The following is a 20,655-nucleotide window of genomic DNA, read 5'->3' as shown; positions in this document are numbered from 1 at the left end:
TTTATGTACTATCGCCTGCGAGTGTCGAGATATGTGTGAGCCTGTGAGTCGTGGGTGCCGTGTGTCGCATCCTTCCTCCGTGTGTGTGTGTGTGTGTGTGTGTGTGTGTGTGTGTGTGTGCATGTATCACTGCAATATGTGTGTGTCTGTGATGCTGGGTGTGGGTGTGGTGTGAAGGAGATGTGTGTCACTGTGTCTGCGGGGGTCCTGCCTTGGGCCTGCCCCCAGCCCGCCCTCCTCTCTAGTTCTGTGGCTCCCTCCCAGGCAATGTCCCTGTCCCTCCCCTCTCCTCCCTCCCAACCAGTCTGTGCAGGGGGGGGAGCTGATGCTGCGGCCCCCCTCCTCCCCATCCAGGCCCCATAAATAGCAGCAGAGCCGAGCCGGAGCTGGCGCCAGCGGCTGGAGCAGCAAGGAAGTCAGGGGCAGGGCCGGAGACTGGAGACTGGAGAAGAGACCCCCACTAAGAGCCCAGGTGAGCCCACCCTTCCTTCCTAATCCAGCCTGAGTCCTGCCTTCCCTGGCTCAGTCTCCATAACAACATCTTCTCCAGCTCTCAGCAAAGTCACCAGCCAACCCTACCTGATCCCCTCTTCACCACATGCCCCTGCCTGCCTCATGGGCTCCACATTAACTGAGACTTGTGGCTGGAAGGCACTGAGAGCCCCAGCCCAGACCCTCCCTCTCATACCTATAAGGCTTTATCATCGGGAGGCTGATAACCAGCCAGGAAACGGTCCCGGCTTGGACAGAGACACGGGACTGTCACACCCTCCTGGAGATGGACACAGGACAGAGGGGGACAGACAGAGGGTGGGGCACTCAGGCACACCAGTGGACACTCACTCAGGAAGTATGGCATGGATCAGATAGCTTCACCCTGAGATCTGGACAGGCACAGAGAGATGGGTTGTCCAGCCATGAACTCGGGCCGGCATACCCCTGTCTGCTGCTGCCTGGGGCTTGGTGACTCTGCTGGGGGAGGGTGGTGCGCATGCATCCCACGGGCAGCATGGTGGGGGCCATGGCTCCCCCAAAACCCTGTCGCTAAGAGACAGTGCCTGTGTTGCCAAGAAGTGTGAGAACAGGGGAGGTGGGGAGGACTGCAGGCTTGTCAGGCACCCGAGGAGCTCACAGCAGAGCAGTAGTCCTAACTCCCTCCCCAAGCCCACCACCACCCTCTCCCACCAGCCAACCAGTGAGTAGGGGACATCAAGACAACAGGACAGTTTTACACAGACCCTTTCACTGACAACCTGTCTCCTACTGTCCACTGCAGACTCTGTCCCTAAGGCCCACCCTCTTAAGACCTCCAGGGGCATCCCCACCCTCTTCCCCACCCCCTTGCCCCAGTTCAGTTCCCTAGTGCCAAGACTGAGTGCAGCACTGGCTCACATACCAGTCGGGAAATAGCAGAAGGTGCTGAGACAGCAGTAAGCGGAAATCAATCGATGGCCTAGGAGCCGAGACTGCCAGGAACCCACTTCTATCCCAACCCTCCAGTCTTTTCCAGCCCCATCCATGACACCTAGGCTGGCAGAGTGACAGAGACACGGGACTCTGGACTCCTGTTCTTTGCTGCTTAGAGCACCAAAGAAGTCAAACAAGGCAGAGGAAGAGGTTGCCCTTAGGACCCCAGGACCTCAGAAAGAAGAGTAGTAGGTGGGTCCAGGACCCCCAAAAGGCAAACTCCTCCTCTCTCTGTCCAGGCTATCTGTTCTGTCCCCACAGTGCCATGTCGGACCCAGAGATGGGATGGGTGCCTGAGCCCCCAGCCATGACCCTGGGAGCCTCTCGAGTAGAGCTGAGGGTGTCCTGCCACGGCCTCCTGGACCGAGACACACTCACAAAGCCACATCCATGTGTGCTCCTCAAACTCTACTCTGATGAGCAGTGGGTGGAGGTGAGTGCAACTTGGTGGGTTTTCCTTGTCTAACCTTCATTAAACCTAGGAAGGAGGGAGGCTGAGGGAGGACAGGGCAAGCCTTCTGGGGAACGTGAGGATTCCAGAGGACCTTTCCTACCCATGTGGATAACCTCGAACATAAACATGCCATCATTGTAATAAGCCCAAACCATTTTAGCCGGAAGTTCACAGACTCCCAGAGGGCTGAGGTCTAGTGGTCCAGCGTACTCCAAATTCAGAAGTCAGCTAAGAAAGAAAGAAACTAATTGATGGGTCTAAAGAATCCAGGAGAGCTCATTTGCCCAGGGAAGTACAGAACAGGGACAGTAGCCTCAGTCCCCAGAGAATCCTCATCCCACCCACTGCAGGTGGAGCGCACGGAGGTGCTTCGCTCCTGTTCAAGCCCCGTCTTCTCCCGGGTGCTGGCCATTGAATACTTTTTTGAAGAGAAGCAGCCTTTGCAGTTTCACGTGTTCGATGCTGAGGACGGAGCCACCAGCCCCAGCAGCGATACCTTCCTTGGCTCTACAGAGTGCACCTTGGGCCAGGTCTGCACTCCAGCTCAGTCCCTACATTGTCTGCCTTGCCATCAGTTTCTGCCTCCAGAGCCAAACTAAGAGAAAGGAGCTCTTTCTGAGCCTGGACCCCTCCCTTCCATCCATGGGATGTGTAGCCTTGGACCACATACTTAACCTACTTTTCCCATTTGAAGGGGGGGGGGGCAGGTGTACTTATAGTATTCCTTTTGTTATTATGGATGTTGTTGTATTTGGTGCTGGGGATTGAACCCATGGCTAAGCAAGAACTCTGCCACTGAACTACACTCCCCTCCCCAGCACTCCTCTCTTCAGGCTACTGTAGAAATTGAATCTGCCTTATCCCAATCAAAGGGCCAACGTTATGGACATGTATAGCCTTGGCCAGGGCATATGCATACATTACAGCCAGACTCCTCTCTACCTCTGTCTTTAGATTGTATCACAAACTAAGGTCACTAAGCCATTACTGCTGAAGAATGGGAAGACGGCGGGCAAGTCTACTATCACGGTAGGCAAAGTCACTCTTGGGCCAAGGTTCAGTGTCCCCGTATGCACATCCATTTGATACTGTGCTTATGACCACCTACCTCATTTATGGGAAGCATATATGATGAGGAGAAAATTCACAATCCTGTGTCCCTTTTACAGATTGTGGCTGAGGAAGTATCAGGTACCAACGACTACGTGCAACTTACCTTCAGAGCCCACAAGCTGGATAACAAGGTCTGAACCCCAGGTCCACACCCATCCATGCCCCATTAGAGAGCCATAGGCTTCCTGCCACAAAGAGACCACAGGGTCCCAGGCCAGTTCTCTTCTTAGTGTTACTCCCTTCCCATCCCTCCTCAAAGATCACGCCAGACTCATGAGACCTTTCCCCTGCATCTCCAGGATCTGTTCAGCAAGTCTGACCCCTTCATGGAGATCTATAAGACCAATGGAGACCAGAGTGACCAGCTGGTCTGGAGGACTGAGGTTAGTGAACAGGGATATGGGATAAAGGTGGACAGCTTATAGTAAAAACCCTAGAGAGTTGGCCACAAGGTCCCTTGTGCCTCTCAAAGGTGGTGAAAAACAACCTGAACCCCAGCTGGGAGCCATTCCGTCTGTCCTTGCATTCTCTGTGCAGCTGTGACATCCACAGGCCGCTCAAGGTAAAGCCCCTTGGAGTTTGCTGTCTGAGACCTTCCCCAGGGTACAGCAAGCCTCCTCCCTCTCCCTCATGTGATAAGCACTTGTCTCTGTGGGATAAATAACAGCTCACAGCTCCGTGTTAAGCATCCCACAGAGGTACCTTTATGTGGGGACAAACTCTCTACCAGATTGAGCTAGAGAGTAAAGTTTAGCAGGTGGCTTCTGGGTATGTTAAGGACTTCTATTGGGTCCTAGACACTGTGAGGTCCCTACTGCCCTGTCAGATGCTTTGGAAACCCTACAGAGAAAGCATCCCTAGCCCTGGCCCACACCTTGCCTCTCCCTTTAGTTCCTAGTATATGACTACGACTCCAGTGGAAAGCATGACTTCATCGGCGAGTTCACCAGCTCATTCCAGGAAATGCAAGAAGGGACTGCAAACCCTGGGCAGGAGGTGCCAGAGACCCCATCCTAACCCCAGGACCCCGGGGGAAGTCCTGAGGGGGGAGTGCCAACCACCTCACTCTAGGTGACTGGAGATAAAAAAGGGTGAAAATGCCCAGGCTTGGCAGAAGGACAGGGTCATGAGGGTCTTCCCCGGGAGCATCGGCAGGAAGGGTGATGTCTATCTGATGAATAGCTGACTCTTTGATGGGGGCATGTCTAGATGCAGTGGGATTGCATCAACCCCAAGTACCGAGACAAGAAGAAGAATTACAAGAGCTCAGGGACAGTCGTGCTAGCCCAGTGCACCGTAAGTCACAGTTCACAGCTCAGATGTCTCTGCCCCTACCCGACCACAACCACAGCCCCTTGCTTCCTTGTTTTTTTAATTTTCTTAAAATTTATATTTATTTATTGGGGGGGGGTGCACTTGGGAGGACCCAGTGTCACAGAGCACAGGTGGAGGTCAGAGAACAACTTTTGGGAATCAGTCCTCTCCTTCCACCATATTGGTTCCAGGGATCAAACTCAGGGCTTCAGGCTTGGCAACAAGCCCCTTTACCCACTGAGCCACCTCTCCAGCCATTTTTTTACACTTATTTATTTGTCCAGTGTGTGTGTGTGTGTGTGTGTGTGTGTGTGTGTGTGTGTGTGTCTGACTGTCTGTCTGTCTGTCTGTCTGCCCTTCACTTGCTTTAAAGACCTGCTCTGGGAATTGTGAACCCTTGTTCCACCCCATCCTCGGCAGCAACCTTTAAAACTCTCCCCTTTCCCCACTGAAGCCTTGCCAAAGCTCCATCTCACCTGTCTCGTTATCTTTTCCCATCTGCCAGGTGGAAAAAGTCCATACGTTCCTGGATTACATCATGGGTGGCTGCCAGATCAGCTTCACGGTAAAGACCCCGGGCACAAGAGAAGCAGGCACAAGGAAAAGGGAGGGGCCAAGTCCACACAAACTGAAGGAAGCCGGAGTCTCACTGCTCTTACCTGGCATCCCGTGCACCTTACGTCCAACACCCTACTCCACTGTGAGGCCGCCTATGGGCTTCCCCAGACTCACCTTGGTCCTTTCCACATCCTCTACCTGTGACTTCCACCCAGGTGGCTATCGACTTCACTGCCTCCAATGGGGACCCAAGGAGCAGCCAGTCTCTGCACTGCCTCAGCCCCCGACAGCCCAACCACTACCTGCAGGCCTTGCGCACAGTGGGAGGCATCTGCCAGGACTATGACAGGTATGGGGTGGGGGTAGGGTCCAGAAGGGAGGCCTTGCCCTGGGAGTTCCACAGCCTTTTCTTCTCTCCAGTGACAAGCGGTTCCCAGCTTTTGGCTTTGGAGCTCGAATCCCACCAAACTTTGAGGTAGGCTCGGTACAAGAGACAGAAGGCCTGCAGGGGAGATGTGGAGGAGACACCCCTTCACTGTTCCCTTACTCTGACAGGTCTCCCATGACTTTGCTATCAACTTTGACCCAGAAAATCCTGAATGTGAAGGTAAGCTTGGAGAGTCCTACCAACTTGCATCCCCACAGACGCCTGGACGTCTCCTGCAGAACCACAGACTCTGCTCCCATGCATCCAGCTTCCTGCCCTGTCCCTCCTCCCATTCAAAACTGTCTTCATTTGGAGTTTCAGCCCTGTGACCCAGCATCTGTCCACTTCTCCCAGCCCCAGGGACCACCTGACTCTCTCTCCTCTGCTTAGTGAGGAGCTAGAACAGAAATTACCATTCTGCTGTGTCTGGAATGTTCTCTGCCAGCTTCATCTCTTCTCTGTGTCCACAGAGATCTCAGGGGTCATAGCCTCCTACCGCCGCTGCTTGCCTCAGATCCAGCTCTACGGTCCTACCAACGTGGCCCCCATCATCAATCGTGTGGCTGAGCCAGCCCAGCGGGAGCAGAGCACCGGTCAAGCCACGGTGAGGAGGAAACACAGACAACCAGGGACCGCCCTGTGTGTCTTCAGATGGTGCCAGGGTCAGGACCTGAGTTTGGAAAGATTGCCAATGCCCTTTCATACAGAAGCAACCCTTGTTCCCCCTCTGCTTTCCCTCAGAAGTATTCAGTACTGCTGGTGCTCACCGATGGCGTGGTGAGTGACATGGCTGAGACCCGAACAGCCATTGTGCGAGCCTCCCGCCTGCCCATGTCCATCATCATCGTGGGCGTGGGCAATGCTGACTTCTCTGACATGCGGCTACTGGACGGAGATGATGGCCCCCTGCGTTGCCCAAAGGGGGTACCTGCAGCCCGTGACATTGTCCAGTTTGTGCCCTTCAGGGACTTCAAGGACGTGAGTATTTGGTAGTCTTTCCCAGAGCTTCTCAACAACTTGTGGCCCCAGATCTGTCTTTCTTATCCTCTGCATGTCCTCCGAAGGTCACTGGAATCCAGCATGCCCTCTGAAGTCCCACTGCTTGCTCAACTGACCCAGCTGACCCCATTCTCCTGCTCCTAACCAATCTCCCTTCCTTCCCAGGCCGCCCCCTCTGCACTAGCTAAGTGTGTCCTGGCAGAGGTGCCACGGCAGGTGGTTGAGTACTATGCCAGCCAAGGGATCAGTCCCGGGGCTCCTAGGCCCTCCACGCCGGCCATGACGCCCAGCCCCAGCCCATGACTGCCTCTCAACACAACCAACACCCCCTCAGTCTCTCAGTGAGTTCTGGGGGACCAAAGGGGTGGACACAAAAGCTGTTTAAAGCAGAATAATCCATCTTGGCTGGTGTAGTGGTGGTGGTGGTGGTGGTGGTGGTGGTGGTGGTGGTGGTGGTGGTGGTGGTGGTGGTAGTGGTGGTGTTTTACTGTCCTACTCCTCTCAGGTGCCTGTGCTGACCCTTGTGATTCCAGTGACCAGTGTCTCTGCCTTTCGGACCAGTAGTGCCCTGCGGGTCCCCGGAAGTGAGTGATGGGCTCTGTTCCCATCTCTCCAAGCCCAATGTCCCTCGACTCTGAGGACCCTCAATAACTTCCTCTAGTGATTGTGACTTTATGGATGTAAATAAAGGGAACCACCCACCAAGTACTCAAGCCGCTACCCATCATGCCTCAGATGTCCATTGGACATTCCATCACTCCCACATACACCATAGGAAGTGGGGGCCAACCTCTTTCCAGATCTGAGCCACACCTCCCCAGCAGGCTGTTGTCTCTGCAGCCTCACCCCAACTGTGTGCCAGTGGATCTAAGGCCCTACCCTCACCTCCCAAGCCCAGGGGGTCTAAACACCATGTGTGTTAATGACAGGAGATGGGGGAGGGTAATGAGGGGCTGTCAAGAGGGCAGGCTGATGCTTTCTTAGCGGCTGTCTCCAGAGAGGCCCTGCTGAGTATCCCAGAGGCTGAGCCCCAGCCCCCACACAGCTGTGGGGCAGGCCACGATGAGATTGTGGGGAAGTGAAGGGGTGCAACAGATCCTCTAATGAGTTAGGAGCACAGGGAGGGTATCAGGTCTGGAAGGCCTGATTTTTTTGGGTGTCTTCATGCACCCGACCTTCCACATGTGCGGCCTGAGGTTTTGGGAAGTCCACGTAGGCACTCTTATGGATGACATCAGAACTGGCAGCGAGGACTGTTCTTTAGCACACATCACGTTTGGTGTCTTTAAATGTGTATATTGTGATAGCAAATCATGACGCAATCTCTGTTTTTCTGGCAAAGTGAGGAAGGCTTGATTTTTAACTCTCCAAAGGTCAGAGAACAGCCAGAGCTGGAGCTGCCCAGCCACTACACCACAGCCATCACCACTCCGGCATGAGACCCTTGCTTAAGGGCACACATGGGGCCTAGATGTGCCACCTTGAGACCAGGCATGTGTGTACTGAGGTCTGGTTTGTGGGTGTTAGTGTCTGAGGATAAGTGTCTCTGCCATTGTGTGCTATGCACATAAGAAAGGGATGCCGGAGAGTCAACAGGTCTGGATTGACACTCCGAAGGACAGAGGAGGACACAACAGAAATTCAGAGTGAGGAAAAGAGGGTGTTGTGCCACATGCCTGTGATCCCAGCACTCAGAAAGTGAAAGAATGCCCAGGCATGGAGGTGGTGTACACTTTTAATCCCAGTACACAAGGCAGAGGTAGACAGATCTCTATGAGTTCAAAGCCAGCCTGATCTACAAGTAAGTTCCAGACCAGTGAGGAGTATACAGTGGGGCCCTGTCACAAGAAAACAAAAAAAAAACAAAAAAAAAAAAACAAAAAAAAAACAAAAAAGAAAAAAAAGAAAAAGAAAGAAAGAAAGAAAGAAAGAAAGAAAGAAAGAAGGAAGGAAGGAAGATCCTAAGTTTGGGGCTAGCCTGGGCTACAGAGTAGAAAGGACACAGAGTAAGGAAGAAGAGCTGAGATCCTGGGTGGGCTCCCTCTGCCCCAGCCTTTCCCTTCAGTGATGAATGTAAAAGAGGAAGATGCTGCACATCCTTATCAGAGAAGAACCCGCACCAGAGAGAAAGGCCGCTGGTCACAGGTAGTGAAGAGTGAGAAACGTGTAGGGGGTGGAGGAAAGGACTCCTGTTTTGGTCTCCTGAGAGAAGGGTGAGCTAGGCTAGAGGGGGGAAAGAGGGAACAAGAAATGTGATGGGAAGAGAAGAGACAGCTGGTCAGGGGGTGGGGAGTGGGGGCAGAAAGGAAGAAAGACATATGGGAACCGCTTCCCCCACACAGGCCTGCATCTCCCGTTGACTATGCCCCTTAGAGGACAGATGACAGTGGCTGATGAGGTGGATACTCCCAGCTCAAAGCTTCTGCTCTGCCAAAGGCCCTCCCCATATGTTGCTGAACTGGAAGGCTGGGTTACCATGGCAACTGTGAGACCTGGAGGACAGCTACAGACAGGCCTAGCTAGGGCCACTGCTGCTCCTGGGTTTTGGTTGTGGTAGTGGCGGTGGTGGGTGGTAAGGCTCCATCTGGACCATTCCTCCACCTCCTCCAATTCACTTTCATTGGCTTTCTAGAACTGAGATGTACACTGCTCTGCTCCAAAAAGGGTCTCTCTGCAAAGATTAGGCAAGCAATCTACCGCTGAGCTACAACAGCAGACCCCCCAAAAAAAAAACCTTCTCCCCTTTCCTCTCCCTCCCTCATTCCCTGTTCTCTCTCTCACACACAGCAAACACACAAAACGGTTATCCAAAGCAGTGATATAGAATTACCTCTTTTTAAATTGCAAGAACACTTAGCCAATAACAGTTTTTCTTGGACTTCAAGTTTAATTCACAAAAGCCACAGTCTCTCAGCTCCAGGTTATCCTGTGAGGTCTCACTCACTTCAGCTGTGAGGCAGGAGGTAGCAAGGGCACCCTATGCAGTTTGAAGGCCAAGGAAGCCTAGAGGGGGCCACTTAGAAGCCAGTGCAAGTGGCGGCTCCCAGAGCAGCCATGCTGTGTATCCATTGCCTAAGCTACAGACAGGAAGCTGAGACAGAACAGGATGTCCCTTTGGTACAATCCTCTTGGGCCCTCTTGAGGAGACCATTAGACCTGCCAAAACTAAAACAGTGTCAGAGGTCATCCAGTCCAAATGAGAGAAACCTTAGAGCAATTGCTTTGCTTAAGGTGATCGACATACAGCCTGTGACACAGTTGAGACTAGTGCCCAGGTCGCCAGGCTCCCATCCAGGGCACTGTTCTGCTGCTTTGGACTCTAAAGGCCACTGGGTTGAGCACAGAAAAGCATTTTGAGTTGACCTATTACTGTTTGTTTAGAGGAATTGAAATCTTGACAATCCAATAGTCGTAAAATGGGGAGTCCAAAGCTTCGTTGTTAATTACAGCATCAACCCATTACAGGTTGAAAACCTTGAATTAAGAACTATACCGAGAGGGGAGCTGCACCCCTCCTCCTCCTCCTCCTCCTCCTCCTCCTCCTCCTCCTCCTCCTCCTCCTCCTCCTCCTCCTCCTCCTCCTCCTCCCCCTCACACCACTTCTCCTCCTCCTCCCCTCCCCCTCCCCCTCCTCCTCCTGCACCACTCCTCCTCCTCCTTTAGCATGCCACCTGCCCTTCCTCCACGCCTCCACCCTCAGTACAGGCACTAGCTCCTACAGAATTCAGTGCCCTACTAAATCATGAAGAGTCATGACCTGCAAAAGGGAAGGGGACTCATCTCCAGCAAAGGACCAGCATCTAACCTCTGGCATGCCAAAGGGTCAGAAGTTTGGGGATATTTGTATAGACATACAGGACCACAGGTAGCGATTTGGTTAGTGGACTCCCTTTCCTGAATAGTGCCGTCTACCCAGCCACCTCCAAACCGCCACACACCCCTGCCCTAGAGGCTCAGAGGAAGAGGTGTGTGTGGTCGTCGGACCCAGGGCCACCGGAGGTCAGCCGGTCACAGCGGGCCTTGTAGAGGTCGCGCTCGCGAGCCAGGCGGGCCACCTCGGCCCGCAGGGCATCCAGCTGGGCTGCCAGGCGGGCGCGCTCGGCCTCCAGCCCGCGCCGCTGCTGGAGCCGCTTGGAGCGACAAGCCTGCGCGTAGCCGCGGTTCTTGAGCGTGCGGCGTCTCTGCTTCAGCCGCAGAGCCTCGTCGCGCCCGCAGCCCCGCAGCTGCCGGTTCAACTCGCGCACAGACATCGAGACCAGCGCGGCGTCCGAAAATCTCTCGGGCAGCTGCGGAGAAAGAGTGAAGGGACCAGGTTGGTGCCGGTGTCACCCGGCTATACACTTGGGTCCCCATGCCAGTCAGGGAGCCCTTAAGAAAGTCCGCCAGATTCCACCTTCACCTGCTGTGTGCTCTCTCTTCCTGCAGACCCCACCCCAGGTTCTGACACGCCTGGACCACGGGGCTACGCTGCCATCCCCATTCTCCACCCCCATTTCCCAAGGCGCCCGTGCCCCTTGGTCCTTCTGCAAATGTCGCAGTGTGGGCTCCGCCCCTCCCCTCTCTGGCGAACCAATCGTGCCTCTGGACGCTGCATACCCTTCAGCTGTCTGCAGTATCCTGGGGACCCGCACACCGACAGATCCCGCCCTTGCCACACAGGACACGTTTCCTTGTCCTGAACACCACACCCGGTGACCCTCAAGGATTTGGATTACATCCTAAAGCCCTCAACACCCCCATCTGTGTCTATAATTAATAGGATGAGTCCCAATCCTATCTGAGAAGGTTAGGCGCTGGGGAAAATACAGAGCCTTGAAAAAAGCCAACCTCAACCATAGCCTTTACCCAGTTAGGTTCCACACATTGTTTATCTATCTGCTTCCACAAATAGATACTATCCCCTACCACCACCATGCTCTTAAATTCTAGACCCTTTATCCTCTTAAGTCCCTTCAAATCATGCTTTGTTTTGGTTTATTTTTTTGACCTGCTCTCACTATGTAGTCATGGCTGGCCCGGAACACTATTTAGACAAGGCTGGCTCTGAACTCACAGAAACCTTCCTTCATCAGCCTCCCAAATGTTGGGATTAAAGTCGGGAACCACAACTCGAGACCTCCTCCGAAACTTGTCTCTCTGTCCTCCATGATTCAACCATTTCCCACCGTTTTGAAAAAGTGATCTAGTTTCTCTGTTATTTCTTAAGGACCTTGTTCTGTCTCTTTCCAGTCCATAATTCATTCCAGGAATTATCCTCCCTCTTTTGACTGGCCTCCTTCCTTAGGTCTTCCTCCCCTCAGACTAACCTGGTCACTCACCTGAACATGCTGGGCTCCTGTCTCTCCTGGGCTCCCTGAATAGTAGCCATGAGGCCCTTCTACAGAGACTGGGCCCTGGTTCTGCAGCAGCTCCACAGCTTCGTCAGGACTCAGCCCCAGAACCTCATCAGCCCCCAGCTGCTGCTGCAGGGTGGCCAGCCAATATAGCTCCTCAAGGCCTGGCCTAGGGGCCTCACCACTGCCCACCATGCCTGGCTCACTGAAGGTGGGTGAAGGAGGCACTGAGCTGTACGGTGTGGAGCCCAATGAGGCTGTGGGGACTCCAGATCGGCCTTCAGAAGGCTCACGCTTTATTTCAAATTTCATCAAGTCAAAGTCATTAACATATTCCATAGCCAAGGGACTGGGGGGGAGAGCCATTCTGGGACTGAGCAGAGAGAGGTGTTCCTGCAAGAAAGAGGGAAGGTGTGGGACACTTAGGCCTGCCATCCCTTCCCATCCCTTTCACTATAACCCCCTCCCCTGGGACCCAAGTGCCCTGAAACTAGGGCTCTGGGATTCCAGAGTAAAGATGCAACCCCTCTTCCCTGAACAGCTACTTCCAGGCAACTCCTGATGGGCAACAAGAAACTGCAGGCCTGAAGGACAAAATGACAGCACAGCCTTTGGTGTGTTGAGAGCACCCTTTGGTGCCTCTGGGATTCATAAAAAACCACAACAACATGGTAGTGCTCCCACCCCTGGTGCTGGGGCACGCTGAGAAGCTCTGTCATCTCTGGAGGCACCGTTCCATCTACAAGCAATTAAAGTTTGTACTTAATTAAGTGTGGTTGTGTGTGTGTGTATGTGTGTGTGTGTGTGTGTGTGTGTGTGTGTGCGATGTTAGAACAATGGAAAGACACTGTGCTGTGAATTTTAGGATATAAGGGCACCATGCTGCTGCTATGTTTATCTCTCAAAGCCTTCAAGAGAGTGTCAGTTACACGTTTGTTCTCTGGGTTAGTCAATAGGCAAATCTCTTCTAAAGAGACTTTTCATGGGAGAAGAAAGGTTCTAGGAAGATCAAGACCAGTGGCCACTCTCTCTCTTCTTGAGTCCAATCTCTCCAAAGAGAACCAGTGAAAACAGATCGCCTTTGATTTAGAACCTGCCATGTTAAGTGAGTCTGAGCAGATGGTCTTGGCTATCTGATCCTTCTGTTCACTGTGGGCTTTGAAAGCTCCCCCAAAGAGTGTTCTGTGAAAGACTAATTCTGAGAAGTACCCCCAAAAGGAGAGGTCTATACTCATAATTTTAGTGAAGGCTGCCTCTTAGTCCCATATTTTGCAGAGGCACAAGCACAAACGTGTATTACCCCAAGAAGCCCTTGACCAAACCATCATTCAACAGAGTGCACTAAATCTACGATATTAAGGAACTCTCTCCAGCCAAGTATACAGTCTGGCAGTCCCAGCTCTGGCCCAGTTCCCAAGGCCAAGAGACACGCCCACCCCCAGAAGGAGAGGTCCAGGGGATCTTATGAAGTCCCAGTACTTGGACTTCAGGTGCCTCAAGAGTCCCTGTTTAATTTGACCACATCTCAGACTTCCGTACTATGACCAGAATGTTAGGAGAGTAGACAAGACTTCCCCTCTTCGAGCTAAGAGTTGTCCTCTTCAGACCCACTCAGCCCTGGAAGAACCAGGCTGCTAGAAGGAACTAGTCCTTGGCAAAAAGCAGAGTTGATGAGACACTGGTAGAGGTGTACTGGGAGATGCTAAACCACTAAGCTGGGAAGATTGCTTATCTTTCTGATACTATTGCAGCCCGAGTAGGAGTGCAGAAGAGCAAGAATTCTACACAAGATACGGCAGAGAGCCAGCTGCAGGGATCAGGCGACGGACTCTGCGTGGCAGGCCTAGCACCCACGAGGATCACCAGACATACTCACTTTAGAATGGCGGAGACGACGTAGTAACTGTCAGAACCAGAAAGGCACTGCTTCCCCAGAGACTAGACACTCCATAGAGCAGGGGCTGGTATCATCCCTGTATTCAGAACAATCGGGCAGTGGGCACAGAGCCCAAAGGACACTCTTAAAGGACTAGTTCCCTGAGAACATCTGTGGTCCTCAAGCCTCATCCAATGAGATAAAGGGCTTATTTGCATATCTCATTGGCCTGGGGCAGGGACTCAGTAGACAGTGAAAGACTGCGCTACCAGTTCTCCAAAAAGGAAAATGACATCTTCCCCCAGAAAAGCTTCCTATCTGTGGTCTTGCTTCTGTGTGTGGGCTTGGTTTCCAATGGAGAGAGCTGTGTTGTCCTCAAACACCACCACCCCTCCATATGAACACAGTTCTCGGCCCAGTCACTCAAAGCTTGGGGCTGGTAAAGGTCCAGAAAAACTCGCAGGAATCCCTGTTATGACTGAGCCTCCCTCGCTATGTCTGTGAGACGTATACACTTTCCCAGCCCATCCTCAGCCAACGTGTTGGATCTGCTTCTTCTTTTCAAGCATCCTCATATTTCAGCCCCTGCCCCACCTCCACCTCTACGGGTCTTTATTCCTCACAGAGTCACTGTATTAGAAAGATAAGCAACTTTCTCCATGAAGAAACTCACTCTTAATAGCCCGTCCTAAAGACAAGCAGCCCAGCTTGAGAGAAGAAACAGAAAAAGCCAAGACCTGAACTCTGGTCTTTGCTCGGGAGACCAAAGGAAGCTGAAATCCAATCACCACGGCCAGCCACACTTCTGTGAATGCCCTCACGAGCCCTCGGCTTCCTCTCACCTCTCCTCCTCTCTCACTCATTCCCAGACGGCTGGGGTGTGACCTACATTTTCAGCCTAATCCCCTAACGCCTCTTAGAGCTGTCACCCCCTTGTAGAAGCTGGAGCAGGGATACTAGGACTTAGCCAAAGAGATGTTTAAACCTGCCTGAAGCTGTTTAAATAGGGGCTGTACTAGACGAAACTCCAGAAGTTAAAGGGGATTCCCTGCCTGCTGGGACTATGGCTTCCATAGTCTTAAGTAATCATTCCTTGAGAATTTGAAGAAACAAATTCTCTTGCTTTACCTCAAACTCACAGAATCAGAAACTCGGTAGGTAGGGTAGAGACATGTGTGGTTTAATAAGCCCTTCCAACAGTTCTGACACACACTAATGTTTGAGACCTACTGGTCCACAGATACCTACATTCAACCTATCTTATCTCGGAGTGTGTGAGTGTGTGTGTGTGTGTGTGCCCACCCTACATTAGTTTTCCATCACTGCTATGGTTTTGGTATATATATATTCGGTATATATATATATATATATATATATATATATATATATATAATTTTTTGATTTTTTTGAGACAGGGTTTCTCTGTATAGCCCTGGCTGTCCTGGAACTCATTCTGTAGATCAGGCTGGCCTCGAACTCAGAAATCTTCCTGCCTCTGCCTCCCAAGTGCTGGGATTAAAGGCGTGCGCCACCACCGCCTGGCCTGGTTTCGGTATTTTTTAATGGCTAGTTTCCACTGAGATATGATTAGATGAGAGAGTTAAACTTATCCATGAATTAATCAGCTGAAGACTGCATATTGAATTGGCTGTCAGTATGAATGGGCCTAACTAGGAAAAAAAATGCCTGTTAATAGTGTATCTTCTCCTTAATTCATTGGTGCATGTTTTCTGCGTCCCTTCATACCTCCTTCTCCCCTGCCTCCGTTGCCCCCTCTTCCTCTCTTTTTCTCTCTTTGCTTAACTATATATTTTCCATCATGTTAGATTTTGGACCAAAGCAATAGGACTACACAACCATCAACTAAAACTGAAACTGAGACCATTAGCCCAAAAAAGTGTCTCCTCCTTTGATCTTTCTCAGGCACTTTGTCACAACCACAAAAACTGACTAACACTAACACAACCGCTCCAGTGAATACCTGAAGTAATCAACTTAATTGGAAAGACCTTTGCTTTGGTTTGCTGCCTTGGAGAGCCTAGCCAGTGGGCAGTTGGCCCCATCATTTAGTGCCTGCAGTGAGTCAAGTTGTCTTGGCACAGACACACCTTAAAGCTACTCACCTTATCACTGGGACAAAACAAGAAAAGAAAAGAAAAGAAAAGAAAGAAAGAACAAAAGGAAAAGGAAAGGGAAGCAGATAGGCCTCTGCTTCCCTCAGGGAATCCCCGATGACCAGAGGACTTCCCACAAGGCCCCACCTCTTGAAAACTTTCACCACCTTCCAATAATGACAAGTTTTGAACTCAAGTACCTTTGGAGGACATTTGTTTGGTTTGGATTGGTTCAGTTCAGTTTGGTTCGGTTTGGTTTTCAAGACAGGGTTTCTCTGTGTGGCTGTCCTAGAACATGCTTTGTAGACCAGGTTGGCCTCCAACTCGTAGATTCACCTACCTCTGCCTTCCTAGGGCAGGGAATAAAGGCATGTACCACCATGCCCAGCTTTGGAGAACATTTAAAATCCAAGCTTTCTCTACACACATTAGAAGGCCTAGGTCAGATATCACAACTCCCCCATGCTTAGGTCTCTTTTTATGAAATAGAGTCACTATTCAAATAGAAATGTTACTCTTCACCAGGATCTGCTGCTTGTTTTCTTAGAAGAAGAAGAAAATTTAAGGCCAGGAACCAGCCACAAAAAGGAAATAGCGATGTTGAAAGCAAGGAAGCCTACATACATTTGTACATACCGGTAGAGTATGGCTTTACAGTAGAGAGCCAGGAATGAGATCCTAGAACTTCCCTGAAGGAGAAAGGTTAGCAGCATTGAGTGTAGCCCCTTTCATGTCTCTTCTGACCTAACCAGACACTTGCCCCCACCAGGCAGCTGTCATATCTGTCCTGATCCTCTTGTTTACTGGAGGACTCGGGGGAGAGGTGGGAGAGCTAAGCTGCTAAGGGGTGAAGTGAGTCAGGCCAAATAAGCTCAGGCAAGCTGAGCCCTTCCCAGTTCAGGCCAGGTACCACTCACTGGGGAAAGGAGTTGAGGTGTGGTGGCTAGGCTCAGTGGAGAGTTGTGCAGGAGTCACAAAACATCCCAAGCACCACAGGGAAGACTTGGAGGCTAGGAAGTAGATAATGGCACTAAAGATGGCTGAACATCTGAGAAAGGCTCTAGGGATGAGACAGATGGAGCTGGCTGTGCTCAGTGGTAGAGTACATTCAATCCCCAGCACTCAGGGAAAAAAAATAGAGGCACATTTAGGTTACACACGCTTGTAAACACAGAACTGGCAAGGCCGAGGAACATTATGTGAGTTCGAGGCCACCTTGAACTACAGAAGTAGAGGGGAGGAGAAGAAAAGAAAGACAAAAGAAAAGGAAAGGGGGCCACAGAGGTGACATTCTAGGATGTCACTCACCCCAACCCCTCTGCTCTGCACACTGACTTTAGAATGCTGGAAGACCAGTTCTTCTCCTCGTTTTAATTTTGGATTTACTATGTAGTCCAGGCTTACTCAACAGTCACGACGTCTTCCTGCCTCATCCTCTGGAGTGCTGGCATTACAGATGTGCACATCACCACTCTTGAGGTCACCTCTAATTCTCTTTTGTTCTTCCCTTTCCCTGCTCCTCTCTCACTGATCCCCTGGTACACCCACTATACATAGTTGACCAATCTCTACTAAATAGTTATTGTGTTGGACATAAAGGATACTCCATGAATTATAACACTAGCTATCCATTCAAGTGTTAGATGGGCTCTTTTGAGAGCTTGTACACTAGTGAAACAGAAATCACATTACTACTAACTTTAGACCACTGGTTCTCAACCTTCCTAACACTGCAACACTTTAATACAGTTTCCTATGTTGTGGTGACCCCCAGCCATAAAATTATTTTCATTGATATTTAACTCATCTTGGTATCATCAATTATTTTCATTGATATTTAACTCAACTTGCTATTAATCATAATGTAAATGTTTACCAATGGTCTTAAGCAACCCCGGTGAAAGGGATTGCCACCCACAGGTGGAAAACCACAGCTTTAGACCTACGCAAGAGTAGCTTCTACCCTGTGCTTTCTGATTTAGAGGGTCCATGCTGGTCTTTCTATGCTGAACCCCATGATGTGAAACATCCACCCTTCTCTGGCCCAGACCCCTGGTCCCTGAGAATCACACTCCAGGTATCCAGAGATTTCCTGCACAAAGAGCTCAAACTTGCTTCAAGGGATCACATAGACTTTTTTTTCCCCTGGGATTTCCCTTCCATGGCTGGACCTCACTACTGATACACAAGCCCTGAGTGGTGGTCCTAGTCTGAAAATCACCTCTCCCTACATCACCACATCCTGGACAAGAGCCTGAGGACTCTAAGTAAACGCCAAAGTTGAATAAGCCCTTCTAGACCATTATGAAGTGCGTATGTGTAAACAGAGAAAAATTAAAAATTCATATTTATTACTTTAAATGATTTATATTTTTAAATGGAAGATTTAAAAATATACAGGATAGGAAAGCACTCTACCACTGAGCTTTTTGGGGAGGAGGCAGGGGTGAAAGGGCAAGGTTTCACTAAATTGCCTGGGCTGGCCTTGAACCTTGGATTTTTTTAGTTGGCCACCTAAGTAGCTGGGATTCAAAGTTCATATCACTTGGCCTGGATGAATTATTCACATATTTAAACACAAAGCTTGTGGACAACTATTTATACTCTTGTCCCAGGCACAAAGGTACTCCCACATTTAAAAAAAAAAATACACAAAGGCTGTAGATATGGCTCAGCAGTTAAGAGCACTGGCTGCTCTTCCAGAGGACCCAGGTTCAGTTCCCGGAACTCATATGACAGCTCACAACCACTTGTAACTCCAGTTCCAGGGGATTTAGTGTCCTCTTCTGGCCTCTGCATAAACTGCACACAAACATGCAGTCAAAGCAACCTTACACATAAAATAAAAATAAATTTTAAAAAATCATTCACACACACATTTTACTTTGAGATTGAGAGATATCTGACTATATTACCTGGGCTTTCCTGGGACTTCTGTGCATTAGCCATCCTCTGACTACAGATGTAACAAACCCCTTTAATTGAAATGCTATAAAGAAGGGCAGGATGCTATGAGATTTTATTTCATAAAGATGTAATATTTTTTGTTTGTTTACTTATTTATTTAAGAAAAAGAGCGTAGACAAAGAACAAATTTCAGACAGCTCTCTCCTTCTATTATGATGGTCCATCCCAGCGATTAAATGCAGGTTATGTATCAGTCTTAGCCCAAGCCTTAACTTGGTGAGCCGTCTCTCAGGTGCCGTGAAGATGTAACCTGATGGAAGTTGTTGCAGTCATCTTTCTGAAATAATCATTCCAAACCCCATGTGGAAAAGAAGAGGTGTCACTGGTTGTCACTGAAGGCTTCAATCCCGGGTCTAGTTTGTATTCTCGTTTTATACTCAACCACAAGGTGGGGTGGGCAAGCAAGCAAGGCTTTACAGAAGCATGTATGGCATTGAGTGGATTGTTATAGGCAATGGCCCACTGCTTCAGCTATTTCTCCAGGTCCTTCTGTTCCAGCAAGCGAAGTCAAGCTTGGTAAACAGGCAGCGTAAGCAGTACTGTAAATAAATCAATACCTAATCATTGGTCTCTTCTACCTTATTCTACTTATTCTACTTACTTCAGAGGAAGGGACAGATTGCCTAAGGAAGTCACATTAAACTAAGACTGGTCAAATAACTGAACCTGACTATGGGAAGAGGGTGGGGACCCAGGCTGCAGGGCTGACGTATGTAAATCCCTGAAGCAGACAGGATAGGAGACAGAATCACAAGCCTGAAGGCCAATGAAGGGAACAGAGTGGGCTCAGAGTTAGAACTGAAACATAGACATATCCAAGGAGGGGGGAGGCTATTAAAACTAGCATCTACACCGAAGTCCAGGGGTGTGGGGAGAGGCAGCTTTTGGCCACAGACACTCAGCAAGGGCCATTTAGTCCTTCCCTCACATTGAGTCTGGCTGCCAGAGGCTCTGCAGATAAACACATAGCCCCCAGCCTCTGCTTGTCCCCACTTGGATACAAGTGGTTTATTGGGAAAGACTTTCAGGGGGAGTAAGAGAAAGAGCTAGAGAGAGGGGAAAAGGTTGAATTATGTTGCAGGTACAATCAGTGTGACCCATGGGGGACTGAGGTGCTGCAATAAACCTGTAGAGTTATCCCGAACTGAAGCAAGGAAGCAAGCCACTGCATCTTCATAAAGACCAGCCACTGGACACAGTGACCCAGGAAAGGACATTGCATTTGCCAACACAGTCCCCTGTGGCCACAGAGTGTCCTTAAGTATATACAGAAGGTCCCCTTATCTACACCTCTCTCTGGCTTAAGTAGGTACAGCAAGTCCTTTTTAACTAGTTTCCCCTGCCCCATTTCCAACTCTCTGTGGCCAAAAATATTTAGTTTTCTGGGTTGTTTGTCCATTTCTTTTTGAGGCAAGGCCTCACTCAGTAGCCCAGGCTAGCCTCCAACTTAGGATAATCTCCCTGCCTTAGTTCCTAGGTGCCAGGATTCCAGGTGTGAACTACCAAGCTCAGAAAATTTCTAACTTTGATGCTGTACTGTTCTCATTTGAATACGAAGTGTCCCCTGGGTTCATGCATTGGAGGGTGGGGTTGTTGCTGTCAGGTGTGGGAGAATGGTTGGAGTCTGAGAGTTCTGATCTAATCAATGGATTGATTACTTGATAGATTCCTAATCTGATAGCATTATCGGGAGGTTGTGAAAGGAGGAGATGGAGCCTAGTTGGAAAAAGTATGTCTTGGGCTGGAGAGATGGCTCAGAGAATAAGAGTACTGACTGCTCTTCCAGAGGTCCTGAGTTCAATTCCCATCAACCACATGGTGGCTCACAGCCATCTGTAACAGGGTCTGATGCCCTCTTCTGGTGTAAGACAGCTACAGTGTACTCATACACATAAAATAAGTATCTTGACTTGACCCTTCCTGTATTTCATTTAACCTTTACAGAGTCCTGATGAAGACAAATGACCCTTCTTCTGACATGTTATCAGAACAATGGTAGTAGCCTAACCCTATGTCATATTTCATTTCATTGT

At 50.2% G+C, this 20,655-nt stretch overlaps 2 protein-coding genes across 8 annotated transcripts; one reads left to right on the top strand and one right to left on the bottom strand.

Moving 5' to 3' along the window:
- Positions 1 to 155: 155 nt before the first annotated feature.
- Cpne6 (copine 6) lies at positions 156 to 7,045 on the top strand. 2 transcript variants are annotated; one of them, XM_034498945.2, is made up of 17 exons: positions 156 to 472; positions 1,729 to 1,900; positions 2,272 to 2,451; positions 2,876 to 2,950; positions 3,091 to 3,165; positions 3,334 to 3,417; positions 3,507 to 3,596; positions 3,926 to 4,030; positions 4,244 to 4,330; positions 4,854 to 4,913; positions 5,122 to 5,255; positions 5,327 to 5,381; positions 5,462 to 5,513; positions 5,804 to 5,937; positions 6,075 to 6,311; positions 6,498 to 6,673; positions 6,838 to 7,045. In XM_034498945.2, the coding sequence occupies exons 2-16, from the start codon at positions 1,733 to 1,735 to the stop codon at positions 6,633 to 6,635; spliced, it is 1,674 nt and encodes a 557-aa protein (XP_034354836.1). In that variant the 5' UTR covers positions 156 to 472; positions 1,729 to 1,732; the 3' UTR covers positions 6,636 to 6,673; positions 6,838 to 7,045. The 2 variants fall into 2 exon arrangements, with proteins under 2 accessions (XP_034354836.1, XP_034354837.1); XM_034498946.2 differs by having other exon boundaries at positions 159 to 472; positions 1,707 to 1,900.
- Positions 7,046 to 9,951: 2,906 nt separating this feature from the next.
- On the bottom strand, positions 9,952 to 16,415 carry Nrl (neural retina leucine zipper). Of its 6 annotated transcripts, none has more exons than XM_034499318.2 (4): positions 16,292 to 16,415; positions 13,542 to 13,638; positions 11,651 to 12,058; positions 9,952 to 10,618 (listed from the first exon to the last, which is right to left on the bottom strand). In XM_034499318.2, the coding sequence occupies exons 3-4, from the start codon at positions 12,029 to 12,031 to the stop codon at positions 10,286 to 10,288; spliced, it is 714 nt and encodes a 237-aa protein (XP_034355209.1). In that variant the 5' UTR covers positions 12,032 to 12,058; positions 13,542 to 13,638; positions 16,292 to 16,415; the 3' UTR covers positions 9,952 to 10,285. The 6 variants fall into 6 exon arrangements, with proteins under 6 accessions (XP_034355209.1, XP_034355208.1, XP_034355210.1 ...); XM_034499317.2 differs by lacking the exon at positions 16,292 to 16,415 and adding an exon at positions 14,215 to 14,402; XM_034499319.2 differs by lacking the exon at positions 16,292 to 16,415 and adding an exon at positions 14,279 to 14,402.
- Between the last annotated feature and the right edge of the window lie 4,240 nt (positions 16,416 to 20,655).

Source organism: Arvicanthis niloticus, chromosome 3 (assembly GCF_011762505.2).
Source record: "Arvicanthis niloticus isolate mArvNil1 chromosome 3, mArvNil1.pat.X, whole genome shotgun sequence".
Taxonomy (NCBI): domain Eukaryota; kingdom Metazoa; phylum Chordata; class Mammalia; order Rodentia; family Muridae; genus Arvicanthis; species Arvicanthis niloticus.
The sequence above is the reverse complement of the archived record's forward strand: the minus strand, read 5'-3'. Positions and strand labels throughout refer to the sequence as shown.